This window comes from Oppia nitens, unplaced genomic scaffold (genome assembly GCF_028296485.1).
Source record: "Oppia nitens isolate AA-2021 unplaced genomic scaffold, nextdenovo-longstitch-racon4-pilon3 scaffold11_pilon_pilon_pilon, whole genome shotgun sequence".
In the NCBI taxonomy this organism is placed as follows: Eukaryota; Metazoa; Arthropoda; class Arachnida; order Sarcoptiformes; family Oppiidae; genus Oppia; species Oppia nitens.
This window is the reverse complement of record NW_026533190.1, coordinates 2,746,330-2,762,044: the sequence shown is the minus strand read 5'-3', so window position 1 is coordinate 2,762,044 and position 15,715 is coordinate 2,746,330. Positions and strand designations below refer to the sequence as shown.

The 15,715-nt window shown below is 27.8% G+C and overlaps 3 protein-coding genes across 3 annotated transcripts; 2 read left to right on the top strand and 1 right to left on the bottom strand.

Moving 5' to 3' along the window:
• The first annotated feature begins 1,893 nt into the window (after window positions 1-1,893).
• On the top strand, window positions 1,894-6,851 carry LOC128951700 (ABC transporter G family member 20-like). Its single transcript, XM_054296957.1, has 11 exons — window positions 1,894-2,313; window positions 3,772-3,986; window positions 4,062-4,221; window positions 4,300-4,454; window positions 4,510-4,617; window positions 4,690-4,783; window positions 4,856-5,211; window positions 5,347-5,548; window positions 5,702-5,882; window positions 6,003-6,479; window positions 6,553-6,851. The coding sequence occupies exons 1-11, from the start codon at window positions 1,894-1,896 to the stop codon at window positions 6,849-6,851; spliced, it is 2,667 nt and encodes an 888-aa protein (XP_054152932.1).
• A 3,035-nt stretch (window positions 6,852-9,886) lies between these two features.
• On the top strand, window positions 9,887-12,207 carry LOC128951691 (uncharacterized transmembrane protein DDB_G0289901-like). The gene is made up of 2 exons (XM_054296945.1): window positions 9,887-10,066; window positions 11,686-12,207. Exons 1-2 carry the CDS (start codon window positions 9,887-9,889, stop codon window positions 12,205-12,207), a joined length of 702 nt encoding a protein of 233 aa, XP_054152920.1.
• Window positions 12,208-12,662: 455 nt separating this feature from the next.
• On the bottom strand, window positions 12,663-14,968 carry LOC128951681 (1-acyl-sn-glycerol-3-phosphate acyltransferase epsilon-like). Its single transcript, XM_054296933.1, has 6 exons — window positions 14,710-14,968; window positions 14,279-14,476; window positions 13,730-13,825; window positions 13,195-13,447; window positions 12,793-13,128; window positions 12,663-12,679 (listed from the first exon to the last, which is right to left on the bottom strand). Exons 1-6 carry the CDS (start codon window positions 14,962-14,964, stop codon window positions 12,663-12,665), a joined length of 1,155 nt encoding a protein of 384 aa, XP_054152908.1. The 5' UTR covers window positions 14,965-14,968.
• Between the last annotated feature and the right edge of the window lie 747 nt (window positions 14,969-15,715).

Below are 15,715 nucleotides of genomic sequence, written 5' to 3'. Positions count from 1 at the left end.
TAAAAACTCGTACACATAGAGTATTAAAAAGCATTGATTTAATTTCTAAATATAAAAATAATTATAATACTAATTATTAAAAGTTATTGCATTCAAATTGAATTCAATTTAGCTTTTATTAAACAAAACAAAAATAATAGTAAATGATAAAAATTAATATATTATATGTATATTAATGAATATAAACTTATATAAGAAAGTTAACTAAAAAGTTTTTAAAAAATATATATAAATTAAAAATAATTAATTAATAGTAAATCAAAATAAATCATTAAAAACAACAACAAAATATAAAGTAAATATTTCAGAGTTTTCATATAAGATTTGATTGAATAAATAACTTTGTCTTCATATATATCTATATATATATATCAGTGGTCGCCGGACATCATCGGCAAATGCTGACGACAACCAGTGAGAGTTGTTGGCCGACAACAATCAATCAATTTGTCGGACGTTTGGTCCACCAGCTGTTGGACAGTCTCGCGGACGATGGCCATAGTCTTCAAGCGTTCAATCGATTTCCAAGTGTGATGTTTGACCAGCGATTTCAGTGATAGCGAGTCCAAGATTTTGATGATCTCCTGTTTCTTGTCGTTCAATGACTTATTATTACCAAAAAAATAATACTGTTTACTAAAGCATCTCTTGGACAGTGAAATCATGTATCGGTCGATGACATACATAAACAGTTGGCGACAGTGTTGATCTGATCTGATAGGATGTCCCTTAACGCGCATAACACTGGCAATTGTCGGCCACTGGACCTGTTCATCGGGATGTAAGGCCAATGCCAGGGCTATTATTTCGCACAAATTAAGCTCTTTTTGTAACTCATCCCGAAGCTTACTAAGCTTACTGTCAGCTTTACGATTATTATCTCCACCAGAGGTGTTAACCACAACCACAGGTCTGGTGGTGTTATTATTGTTGTTGTTGTGTTGTTTGCTGTGAATCGGTTTTACAAAAATTTTCGAGGCATTGGCCACTCGGAACCGTTTCGTAGTGATCGACAAGTATTGTCGGCTCTTATTTGAGTTCAAATAGCCAAACAAATGAGTCCTGAAGTCAACGACATCGCCGACAACTGATTCAAGTTTGGCCAGAATCCGGTCAAACGATATGCACTGACCTTTGTTGGCGATCACTTCGGGAAATATCAGTCGATGATTGGTTTGATTGATCTCAACGTAACATCGAAATGCATTTGTTGTTGTCGTTGTCGTCGTCGCCGTCGCTGTTGATGTAGTAGTAGATGATGACACTTGATTGGCCATTGGCTTATTGGCCACTGTTTTCAATGGTTTAATCATTAGTGAAACCAACTATAAGTACAGTATAACCAACCGGTGCTGATGTTATCAATTACTGTATTCAACTTTTCTAAGAGTTTTATAGCCAATAAAATCGTTTAATTATAATTAATACTACTGTTATTATTAAAAACTAAATTCAAATTTAAATCAATTAAAAATATATAAACTAAATGATAGAATTAATTGTTTTTTAAAGATAATCACGCGATTATATTGTATTAGTTGTTTAGATTAAAAAAAATATTATAAATATAAAAATATAAGAAAATTATTGAATCAATCGCGCGATTATTATTAATTAAATTTATGAAAAATTGAACAAAAAAAATTAATTTGAATTTTCATTGTATTGTATTATTATTTTATTTGTGTATAAATATAAAAATGTGATTTATATAACTTGACTTCAAGACAATCGATTGATATAACAATATGTTTTTATAAGATAAATATTTATTTATTTGTTAGATTTATAAACCAAAACAAAAATTAATTTTGTTATAATTGTGGCAAATAAATAATTTAAAAAAATAGTTATCAATTGTGTGTGTGTATATATGTGATATATAATAAATATATGGAGACCAGAAACGATGATGACCCGACCAATAATTTACCGACAATGGCCACGGCCACTACTATCAAATTGGCCGAACAGTCGGCCGCCAATCATACCGATAAGCGGACCGGTAGGCGATTGATACGGTTCAGTGTCAGACAGAAACAACTGTTAGATAATATTGACGATAACAACAACAATAAGAATAAAAAGAAGAAAAAAGATAAGAAAAATAAGAAGAAAATGAAAGACATGACGACACCGATGATGACGACAACTCAACAACAACTTAACGATCCGTACGGACAAACTGTTGACAAAATTCAAGCCGACAATACCGACACCAATAAACAGGTTGTCATTGATGTGGAACAACAGCGAAAGTTGGGCGACAAAATTGATACCGAGATTAATGTGCACACTATCGGTGCTCGAAAGGTATGTCCTCACTAATATAGTAGTTTATACAGTACCGTATATATATATAAACAAAATTATATACATGTACTCGTATTTTAAGCAATAGTTTTATTTATTTTATTATTATTATTTTTGAAATAGATTGATTGTACGGTAAATTTAATTATTATGTTAATCTTACCATATAATCAATCTAATGTACAATTTCATCGACAAAGCATACCTGTGCTCTCAACACTCATTATACAGTTTATCTCTATGCTGTCCAAAATATAAATTATTATTTTTATATTTGAAAATAACCTTCAATTTTTTTAAAAAATTATTAATATATACATTGTATACTACATAATGTTTAAATTGTGTATGTTTGCATATTATTTTACCAAAAATTATAACTAGTATACATCATTTTAAACTATAATAAGATACATTGCCTAAAGTTATGAGAAAACCAATAATAATTTGTTATAATTATTGAAAAAACAAAGTTATATTATTTACACACACATACAAAATTAAGTTAAATATCTCTTTAGATATAAAGTTTATTTTTGTTGTTAAATGCTATGTTATATTATCAATGTTATGAAATAAAACAAGGTTTAAATAGTTTTATAGAAATATAACAGTATTACATAATAGTAATTGTTTGAAAAACACAAATTTAAATCACTTTATCTGTTATAAATAAAAAAAATACATGTATATAGTATTATATAAGTATTATATTTTGTATAATATATTATAGTACAGTATATTGACAGTTAAAATATATTAAGATATCTAATATTTTTAGTTAAAAAAATAAACAACAATTATCTCAATAGATTTAAACACACTATGGTATCAGTATTTTAGCCTAAATTAATAATATTTTGTTCACTAATACAGTGTATATATACTATAAATTAAGATAATTATTAAAATATTTTAATATATAAATGATAATAAAAATTTGAAATATTAATTATCAAATATATTATTTATTCTAATTAATTAATATTATTATTTCAATAATAGTTGAACTTTTAAAATATGTTTTGTATGTCAATATACAGTATAAAGAAAGATAATATAATGCAAAAATAAACTAATAATTTAAGTAATTATCTAATCAGTAAAACACACTTCAAAACAAATAATTATTATTAATAGTTTACTACTAAATATATTTAATTATTTGTTATGATATATAAATAATTTCAGTGTTTTTTATTATTAAAGCAGTTTTAGTTAAATTTTTGGTAATTAATAATTATTAATTCATTTATTAGTATTATTATTGATGTAATAAAGATAACAACAACAACAAAAAAACAGTGAAAAAATAGATTTTTATTGATTATATAATTGTATGAATTGATAATCTCTGCCAAATAAAAAAAAATAATGTTAAACTCTAGTAGAGAGCGGCTAACATTGCACGGCATTAATAACTCATATGATTCATTTGCACCGGTATGTTATCAACAGAAACACAATGTGGTGGACAGTGAAGGACAGGAACCCTCATCGGTGACCGACAAAGACGACGATCCGTCATCAGAGGAGGAGGACATGTCTGATAAGATTGGATCATTAGATTGGGATCACCTGATGGTTAAGGTACGGGAGCTATGCTTTTCCTATGGCAGAAGCAACAAACAGTTCATCCATCAGCTAGATATGTCGATACCTAAAAGTGCTATGTATGTATGATTAAGCCGGGGGCGGCGGGAGGGTAGTATTTTTTGTATTTTTTTTAATTAATAAAAACCAAACAGTTATGCCTTACTGGGTCCAAGTGGTTGCGGTAAGACTACACTATTGAAACTGATTTTGGGTATATTGAAGCCCAAGTCGGGTACCGTCAAAGTCAATGATAAACTTAATGGCGATCCTCTTAATCATATACCGGGCAAAGGGGTCGGATTTATGCCACAAGTATTTGAAAATTATATATTTGTTGAAAATGTATTTAAAAAATTTAATTTTTTTTCTTTGTTTATTAAATTTAATTAGGACTTAGCTCTCTTTCAGGAGATAACAGTGAATGAGGCGCTCAAATACTTCAGCAAAATCTATGGTATGACTGATGAACAGACACTATCGAGTATTAAGTTTTTGGTCGACTTCTTGGACTTACCTGATCCGGAAAGACGTATAGATACCTTAAGGTATGAATTTAATTGAAATTATATTTATCTAATTATTATTATAAACAAAATCAAGTGGTGGACAGAAACGCCGGGTCTCTCTATCACTATCGCTGGTACACAATCCTCCGCTACTCATATTGGATGAGCCGACAGTGGGCACCGATCCCGTCTTAAGGGAACGGTATTAAAATATTTATACCGTTACTGTCGATGTTGTCTTAGTTATTATAACTAACTGTTATTTTGATTATAGGATATGGAAACATTTGGTGATATTATCTCAACAAAAGTCGACATCAATCATAATTACCACTCACTATATTGAAGAGGCCCGACGGGCTCATATGGTCAGTCCAGAGTCATAATTTAATATCCAGTTCCTATCAGTGTTTTTTTCTATTATTTTTATTGTATATCAGATATCACTGATGAGATCCGGCAAAATACTTGTCGAGCATTCGCCCAAACATTTGCTCAATCATTTCGGGATCAGTACACTAGAACAGGTATTTCTCAAGATGTGTACCAATACTAACAACAGCAACGATGATGGCATACAATTGCCACAAAGCTATCTAATCACAAGAAATAAGATGACTAACACTGTTGATGATGTCTACACTGACGACAGTCAGGGCAATACAATGATTAAGATAGATAAGACAGTGATGACAGTCAATGGACAGCCAATGAAGAGTCTGCCATCGGTGTCGACTATGCAACGGGTGAAGACACAGACACACAAAAACTTTTTGAGAGTTATGCGAAACAAACCGTAAAACGAAAACTGTTTTTTAAAAAAATTATTTCATTTTCTTTACTAATGACTAATTACAGTATTTTCTATTTATTTTTTTATACATACCGTTCCCTCCTACTGCCACTACCACCACTTGTATGCTTCCAATAGTCTACTAATATTTCAGACAATATTGCCAACTATTATTATCATAATATTTTGCTTGTGTATCGGTACAAAACCCTATGGTCTACCGGTTGCCGTCTATAACGGCGAATATGATCAGTCGGTATCGGCCGACAACTCATCGTTATCGACAATGATTTTGAGTCCAGCATTTCTCCGACAAGTGGACAACAAGACAATCACATTTGTAAGTGTTTTTTTTAAATCAATTACCGGTACTGTAGTCTCCTGTGAATAGCTAATTGTGTGTCTATTAGTTCCCAATCACAACTGTGATTATCTGTGTTATCTATGATTGTTATCCCTATCCCTATATATATCATATATATCGATACTGTAGAAACATTTCCGATCAAATAAGACGGCACTGGAGACTGTCCACGACGACAATGGCGTCTACGGCGCTATTATCATTCAAAATGGATTTACCGCAAGTCTGGCCAAACGGTTTAACAATAAAGAGCTGACCAGTGATGAAGATATCGACAAAAGTACCATTAAATTTTATGGTGACTTTAGCGGTAATTATTGTTATCATTATTTTTTTCTTCAAGAGCACAGATATTTTTAATAATAATTAAAAAAATAATTGTTTTATATTTATATATATTTTTGTTTTGTTTGTCTGTTTGTCTGTCAAGATATGATAATAACACAAACAATAACCAAAGTGCTGATCGACGCCGAGTTTGACTTCTTGCGCGAAGTGATCAACAAATATGTTGTCAGCAAATCGCAGGCCAAACGTCAGATCCGTGTCTTTGATCCGTTGGTCGAGTTTGTCGATCCGCCTGTATTTGGTTCGATTGACCCGAAGTTTCGTGACTACATTGCACCGGGTATTGTCATGTCGTGTATCTATTTTATGGCATTGGGACTGACAGCTATGACTCTGGTTATTGAGCGCAAAGAAGGCCTAATGGAAAGATCAATAGTAGCCGGACTTAAGTTGACGGAAATTTTGGTCGCACAGGTGATCGTCCAGTTTTTCATAGTCACACTCCAGACAATATTGTTAATGATATTTACGTTTCTGGTGTTTGAAGTGCCAAACAATGGTAACATATTATACGTGATAGTACTGGTGCTGATGCAGGGCGTGGCCGGCATGTCATTTGGTAAGAGCACCCATCGGGTGGCGAAATAATGTTTTTGGTTTTTCAATTAATTGTATTTTTTTTAAATCCCAAGGTTTGCTAATATCGGCGTTTTGTAAGACAGAAAACTCGACAATTATGGTAGCGTTGGGCTGTTTCTACCCGTTTCTACTCATATCGGGTATCATTTGGCCATTGGAGGGAATGCCATACGAACTCAGATTGGTCAGCTACTGTCTACCTCAGACACTGGCCATCATAGCGTTGCGAAACATTATGCTAAAAGGCTATCATATTGGCTATATGTGGGTATTTTTAGGCTACCTGTCCACTATTGCTTGGATGGCCATATTTCTAGTGCTGGCTATTGTTGTATTTAAACATAGAAAGTAATATTAATTATATGTATAAATAATAAATATTATTAAGTTTTTCAATGTCAATATAGTTTTTTTATTATTATAATTGTATTTTTTTACGGTTTAACTTAATACATTATTTTAAAATATCAAATATAATAGTTATTTATTATACAGGTATTTTATATTATAGTTTATTTTTGTACTTATTGCTTAAACAAATTATATTTCAATATTATACAATTGAAACAAAAAAAATCATTAATATTTATGACCATATTTTTCTAAAGTTATTTTTCTCTTATTATTTTATTTTATTTTTTAAAAAAGATGTTATCATAAATAAAATTAAATAATTTATATTTTAATAAATAAAAAAAATATTATTATTGATTGAAAATTTGGATTAAGATAAAACTGATTGAAACTTGAATTTTATTGAATTTTATAATAATATTAAAATGACTTTTTTTAATGATATTTCAAAGGTTTCAATAGGTTATCATTATTTTATACAATTTATTTGAACACAAAAATTAAAGGTCATAACAAACATCTTATAAAATTTATTTTAAAATATATATATATTATATGTATTAATTTAATTGTCATTTATTGTCAACAAAGTTGTAAACAATTTCAATGTTTTTTCTTTCTCTCTCATAGTTTCAATACAGTATCTGTAGTTTATATAAACAAACTATACTAATGTTTTATAGTATAAACATTTTGTTTTGAAAATAAAATTTTAATTTATAATTAATTGTAAAATTCAGGGCAATTTCAATACAGTAGCTATTAAAATGTGAGAAATTGATTTATCTTATAATTTAAATTTAAAAACAATTTTTATATTTACTTTTTAGTATAACTATTTTTACAAATAAATGTCTTAATCATATTGATTAAAATTTTATAATAGTTAAGCATTTTATATTAAATATTAATAAAAATATATTATATATGAAAAAAAATTGCTTATGAGTAATATTTAAATAATTTATAATACAATTTTTGGATTTATATGTAACAAAATTTTAAAAAATAAATAATTAACTAATTAACTAGCACAAATAAAATAAGCTATAAATAATTTTATCACTGTATAAGAATATTCAATTTATTTACAAATTAATCATTTAGTTAACTTTATAAAAATAATTATAAATTATTATAATTTAACCCCACAAAAACTGGTCATTTTTTTTGTAATTAACTGATTGCAATATAAATCACTTTTACTTATGGGATACCCATAACTATAAAGTTAACTAATGAAATACAGAAAAGGACAGGTATATAATAGTAGAGTCGTCTCTAGCCTTGAATATGACATTTACCTTACAGGTGAGCTAATAAAATGTCAAATATAGTAAATTTTATTTTTTTATTGGTATATATTTATAAAAATTTTAAAGCATTACGTCTAGAAAATTTATTTTCGGTTCCAAATACACAATAATAATGAAACATTTAGTCTCTCTCTCTCTCTCTCTCTCTCTCTCTCTCTCTCTCTCTCTAACCTAACCTAATGTGACTGACAGATAACTTATGTAATACATTTGTGTGTATATATGTGTGTGTGTGTCCATAAATATAGATTAATTGCTTTCATTATTATTTGTACGATAAATATATATATATACATTATATACTAATATATGATAAAAATCAGTTTTATATGTAATTTAAAGTATAAAAAACTAAACTAAAATATAAAATAATCTTTTTAAATATTTAAGACTTAAATTATATATATATATAAACTTTTTCATTTGTTTATAAAATATATTTGGCACGTACATATATTTAATATTAAGATAGCTAGTTTAGATTATTCATTGTATATTACCTTGATAATCATAATTTTTTTAATACTAAAATTTCATTTCATTGCACCTGTATACATTTATATACAGGTAAATTTTAAGATATATTAAAAGATAATAAAAAAGGGCTAAAAACAAATTTAAAAATTAATTTAAAATAAGTAAAGTGTTTGACACTAAACGACAGTTTTTTATACAATAAATAATTTATGACTTCAATTAGCCGTTAAATTATTTTTATTTAAAAGAAAGTTAAGTCTTATTAAAATTGTATATAAATTGCATATTAAAAAAAAATACAATAATATATTTTTAAATGTATTTTTTTTGGTTAAAAAAACCCTTTATCAGTATTTTGCACGACATTAGTATCGAATTATTTTTGATTTATTATTAATTATTTATCAGATAATAATAAAAAAAGCGATTTAATTAAACTTACTTTTTATAAAATAACAAAAAACAACTCAATTGGTTGGACAATAAAATATGTGGTTTAAAGATTTACTTTCACTTATTTCTATATACAGTATATATATAGTATACTGTATGTACAGTCAATATAATTTATACATTAGTCAATGATTCACATCCCGGAGCTTTCTATAGCCAATTAATTTGAAAGTAAAGCTTTCACTTACTCTATCTTTGTCACCGGTTTTCAGGGGGTAGTAGTAGTAGTAGTAGTATTAGTACTAGTAGTAGTAAATAGTTGTAGTATTAGTAGTAGTAATAGTCTCTGACTCCTAAAATGATTGGTAAGAGAGAGAGAGAGAGAGAGAGAGAGAGAGAGAGAGAGAGAGATTACTTAAGATTATAGATCAAAACTAATAATAATAATAATAATAATATAATAAATTATGAGACAAAAACCCAATGCCAAGGTTTTTGATGGGTTCGGTTGTGTTTACTATAAATATAAAAGAGGCACACAATCCGAGTCCACAAATAAATAGTTGCATTTGTTGTTTGTGTCTAAAGTTTTTACATTAACTTCAATAGAAAAAAATGATGAAATTATTGGTAAATAGAAAATTCAATTATTTGCTTAAATGTTTGATATTTAATATAATAATAATTTTTTAACTAAAATCTCTCTCTCTCTCTCTTTTTGGTGTCCAGATCTTAGCTACCCTATTGGGTTTGGCCATGAGCCAGGTTATAATACGAAGCGGCGGACACGGAGGTCACGGTGGTAGCGGATGGAGCGGCAATGGTGGTTGGGGCGGTTGGGGCGATCATGGCAACTTTGGCTCGCACTGGTCCGGCTGGAATGGTGGCCAACAATGGGGCGCCAATACCGGCTGGAACTCGGACGCCTGGGCCAATGGATTTAGCCGATGGTACCCGAACACCGGCTACAGCGGCTACTACCCGTATACCACCAACCGCGTCGTCTACAACACTGGTCTCGGAGGCGGTCTCGGCCTGAACCGTGGTTACACCTACGGACTCAACAACGTTGGATACAACCGTTTGGCCTGGAAATAGATACACCAATTGGCATCCGTTAATTTTTTTTTTGTTGCTACTGGTGCTGACCCAACGATACTAAAAAAAATATTTCTCCCAAAAAAAAAATATTGAAAGTCATGTCATTTATAAATACAAATACTTTTTTCTAATGTCAAATGTTAATTGAAAATTTTTTTTAATGACAAATAAAAACCTCATTTATTTAATTTATATGATTGTATTATTTTTATTTGTAAAAACAAATTGTTTTCAATTGTTTTTTTTAATTAAATTTATTTGAATTATGATAATAAAATAAATCAAAATTGTCATTAACTTATTTTGTGATTTTATTTTATTTTTTTTATACGAAAAATTATGTTGCATGATGTAAAAATTGTGTAAAAATTGCTCAATTTAAACAAATTAAGTTATATAATATTGTTAATTAATAAGTTATTTATTATTTTGAATTTATAAATTACTAATTAATTTTTTATGCCATTAAATTACACAATTTACATAATGTTTTTAAATACAGTAAATATATACTATATTTAAAACCAATTATTTAAATATTCTGGCTGTACTTTATATTATTAATAAATTAATGACTCTGATTTTTATTAATTAAAATTTATTAATACAAATAAAAAAAATAATACTCATGTATTTTAATATAAATATAAATAAACTTATTATGTAAATTAGATTGTAATTATTTTTAAAAAAAACTTATTTAATACAGTATTACATTATTTATAATAATATTTTTTTTGAAAATAAAATTTATATTTAATTGATATAGTAGTAAAATAATTTAATTAATTAAAATTCATTGAATATCATACACAATATATAAGTTTTGTATAATATTAATAATAAGCTACTGTATTACACTAAGTAAATGCACAGTTAGATAACAAACCCGGGTATGTACTGATATATGTGACAATGAGCATATATGATATGACATTGTTAGGTGATTATCATTGGATTAATTAAATAGATAATGTTTGTGTGGTTTTTTTGTGAAGACTTTTCCCATTGATAATATCTTTATGTATAAGATTACTAAAATATAAAAATTTATTATATAATAATAAAAGCATATCACCTTTCACTGAGTTATTTAAATCATAATTTTTTTATTGAATTTTATTATTATTTTTTTTGTTTTTGTTTGAAGGCAATAGATAGTGAAAGTACATGAGGTTATGTGTGGTATATACTTGTAATATAAATGCATATTTTAAAATAAAATATATATTTTATTATAGAAAACATGTACCCAAAAAAATTATTATAATTCTATGATTAACAAAAAAATTAAAATGATTTTTTTATATATATATTCAAATTCAAGGCTCAAATGTCTGTATATTTTTTGAGTATATATAAAGGGGTTGTCTGAATAAGAAACCATATCATTTGCAACAAACTTTAATAATAATATAAAATAATTGTTTATTATTTACTATTTGTGCTTATATTATAAAAAAATATGTCATATAAAATATTGGTATGTTATATAATTATATATATATAAATTATATATTTAATTTTTGATTTTAAAAAAAATAGTTATTATCGGCTCTCATGGGTATAGCTGTTTGCAGCAACAATTGGGTAGTGAGAGGTAACGGCGGTTGGAATAATGACTGGAATAATAATGGTTGGAATAATGGCTGGAATAGTAACGGTTGGAGTAGTGGACAGGGATTGAGTGGACTGGGTTGGGGTCGCGGTAACGGTTGGACCGGCAGCAGCTGGAGCCGACAACCGATTGCATGGAACAACTGGAACGGTGGCCAATCGTGGGGTTCGAACAACGGCTGGGATAGCGATGCCTGGGCCTGGAACGGTAACAATCGATGGTCGGGCAACAGTGCCTGGATAGCACCGTCCACCCGATGGACCACTGGTAAAAGTGTTTGGGCAGCACCGACCACCCGATGGTCAGGTAATACTGGCGGTGTCTACTACGGCTCCGGTTTGGGTGGCGGTTGGACTAATGGTTGGGCTAAAGGAGGATTGGGTGGTGGCTGGAGAAGCGGTCTCGGATCCAACTCGTGGAACAACGGCTGGAATGGTTGGAAAAAATAAATATAGTTTGACTCAAACTCATTGACTATCGGTGCTTAAACATCTAGTAGTTTAGTATAACATTATTATTATTATTATTATTATTATTTTATATTACAAATTTTTTGTTTTATAAAATTATTAGATAAAAAAAATATTCATTTACTGTATTAGATTCAGTATATTAAATATATTTGTTGTTGTATTAAAACTCAAGTAAATGTATTCAAAATTGTTGTTTTGAAATAAAATAAAAATTATTATTTTTGTGAAACTTTTATGAATGTTTTATTTAATTTTATAATAATATTGTTTTAATGTTTTCAGTTAATTTGTTTATTTCTATAAAATGTAGTTTAATTAAGAAAAATCATTTTTTTAAAATAAATTTTTTAAAAACTAGACTATAATATTAAGTATAATACTAAAATGTTTTTTTAAATATCATAAAATATACTAAAATTTAACTATAATTATCAACATTTAGTTAAGACTAACAAATAAAAATATAAATTTTAAATAACAGATATTATTGATAAGTAATTTATATTTTAATAATAAAACAATCTATAATTTATTACTAATAAGTTTTAATAAAATTAAAACTTATAAACACTTCAATGAGAGTAATGATTAAAACTATTGCCACAATTATATTATAAATATATAAAGGGTTCGGTATTAAAAATCCAATAACAATACTAGTGCCCAGCAGACTGGGTAGGGTAGTCCGGGGATCGCTACGATATTCCTGTCCCGGTGGACAGTCAAATATTTCGCTTATGGACCTATTCTGTTCGTAGTATTGGCTTAGTTGACCATCTTTTTGACGGTACAACTCGTACAACCAGTTGTCCAGTTCCTCCTCCGCTTTGGGCACCTGTCGTACATCGATAAGCCGCACGTGTATGTCCACTAAGTTATGATATCCACTGAAATACTCTGCAAAAATTTATATATATAAATAAATATATATATATACTGTAATCTATGTTTAATAACATTTACCGATAAGAGACGGCGTCGATCGTCTCAATCCATTGCCAGCTCTGGTATTAGGATAGACTATTGTGATGTCTAAGACGGCATCGAATCGGTGGCCAAATTGTTTGTGTATGGTTTTAAGTGCCCGGGAACGGGGCATAAGCAGGTGCTTGAATGGCTGGACACCAATTTTATTCATATATCGTCTATTATCGGCCAACACATCAGTATAGACCTTATCATAGAAAGTTCCCTCAGGGTATAGTACTATCCAACTCTATAATAATTCAATATTCAGTATATAATAAATGCATTATTTATATTATATGCTATCATTATCAGGCTAATTGACCGAGCTAATTTATTGTTTAATTATTATTATTTTGGTATTTTTTAAATGTACATGTATACATAGCCTATTTTTATTGTATAGGTGAGTATATTTTTATTTATTTAATTAATTAATATTATTTACTACAATAAATGGCAATAATGCTTTTAATATTAAGTTTATGGGGTAAATGGGTTGGGGTGGACAACAATACAATATTAGACTCACCGGTATATTATTGGTTTCGAGGTATGTCAACGTTTTGATCATCTGTGTCGGATCAAATTTATCTCCCTTTCCTCTTTTCAGATAAATACATGAATGCTTCAAACAAATATATAATATAATTATAATTTATATTATATACAATACTGTATTATTATTATTATACCGTAGTATATAGAGTGTATAACTTGTATTCAATACAATTGTAATCAATTATTTGTATATTAAATTTTAGTGGTCTATTAATCAATATGTCATCAAATTACTGTATATAATATTTGTTTAAATAATATAATACACACACACTTACAGTAGAAATATATATAGAAATACTGTAGAAAATAATGATAAATTGTTTAAATGTTTGGTCTTCGATAATGTATTACTTAATAATTAATTACTAAATATCGTAATACTGTAATTATATTAATTGTTTTGTATGCTATATAGAATTATCTTATTATAAAATATTATATATATAATACAAATATATATATATAAGATTACATAATAGTGTTTGTTTATCAAATTGACAATTGATTTTGAATATACCATAAAAAATGAGTGTCCCGCCAATGGTATATACTGAAATGGTTCGGTAGTAACATGCCTGACCCGGGACAGTTTGCCAAATCTATTGAGCAAATAATGTACGTTAAAAAAGTCAACCCCGCACTGATGGTTACATAAGGCCAGTACGTTATTGGCCTGTAGTTTGTCTACCAGTTCAATGTCACCATAAAGTGTTATCTATATTTATATATTAGATAATAAATTTATTTTTAATTACATGAGAGAGAGAGAGAGAGAGAGAGAGAGAGAGAGAGAAAGTAAAATGATCCCAGTGCCAGTGTCAAGGTTAAATAATATTTTATTTTATTTTCTAGTTAATGCATTATAACTTATATTATAATAATTTATAAGTAGTTTATTTTATTTTAAAAATTTTGGTTATCTAAAAAAATATATTTATAACGACATACCTTAATGTTAGCCCAATAGTCAATGAGCAAACATGCGTATCGATAATAAAATTGATAAATACTATCGACACAGTCAATGTAAAATTGCCTGGAGCACATGGACTTAATGAATATTTGAATCAATAGTATGACTATTGTATATTCAGCGTAAGCGTAATACGATCCCAATGTTATTAATAATGTCAACAATTTTATTAATAGCCAATAGATATGTTTGGCTATGTATCGGAAATAATATGTTATAGACTGAGACATTGTTATCATCATTAATGTTATATACAAAAAAAATTAAAAACAAAACAATAAAATAATATAAAATAATTTTTTATATATATATACATAACAAATATTGTAATGCTAATGTTGTTTATTTTTTTCAAAATTAATTAAAATATTTATGTTAACATATTATGCATCATTAAAAAATGGTAGTTATTTTAAAACCATACGGTATGTTTGTTTAAGAGAAAGAGAGAGAGAGAGAGAGAGAGAGAAAGAGAGAGAGAGAGAGAGAGAGAGAGAGAGAGAGAGAGAGAGAGAGAGAGAGAGAGAGAGAGAGAGAGAGAGAGAGAGAGAGAGAGAAATTGAAAAAACCATTTTTATGACAGTAAATATATTGTATGTAAAGTTTAAATTATTTATTAACATATACAGTAGTATATTTGTATATAATGTAATGTACTGTATATTTTGAAATACTTGTAATTTTAAAGTATTTTAAGAAATAATAATATTATATATGAAAATAAATATATAATGTCAGTGTATAATAGATTAAAATGTTTTAAAACATTTAGTAACTAATATATCAATAGTATAAACAGCAGTTATTATAAGTCTCTAATATAGCATTTGAAATTTATACCCAAGTATTTGAAAAATTTATTAGTGTTTTAATATAGAAATTCTTGTAATAGTTTAGCAAAAAATATATATACATATACTGTATATACATACACATAAAAATATATATACAGTATATGTAATAATAATAGTAATAATAGAG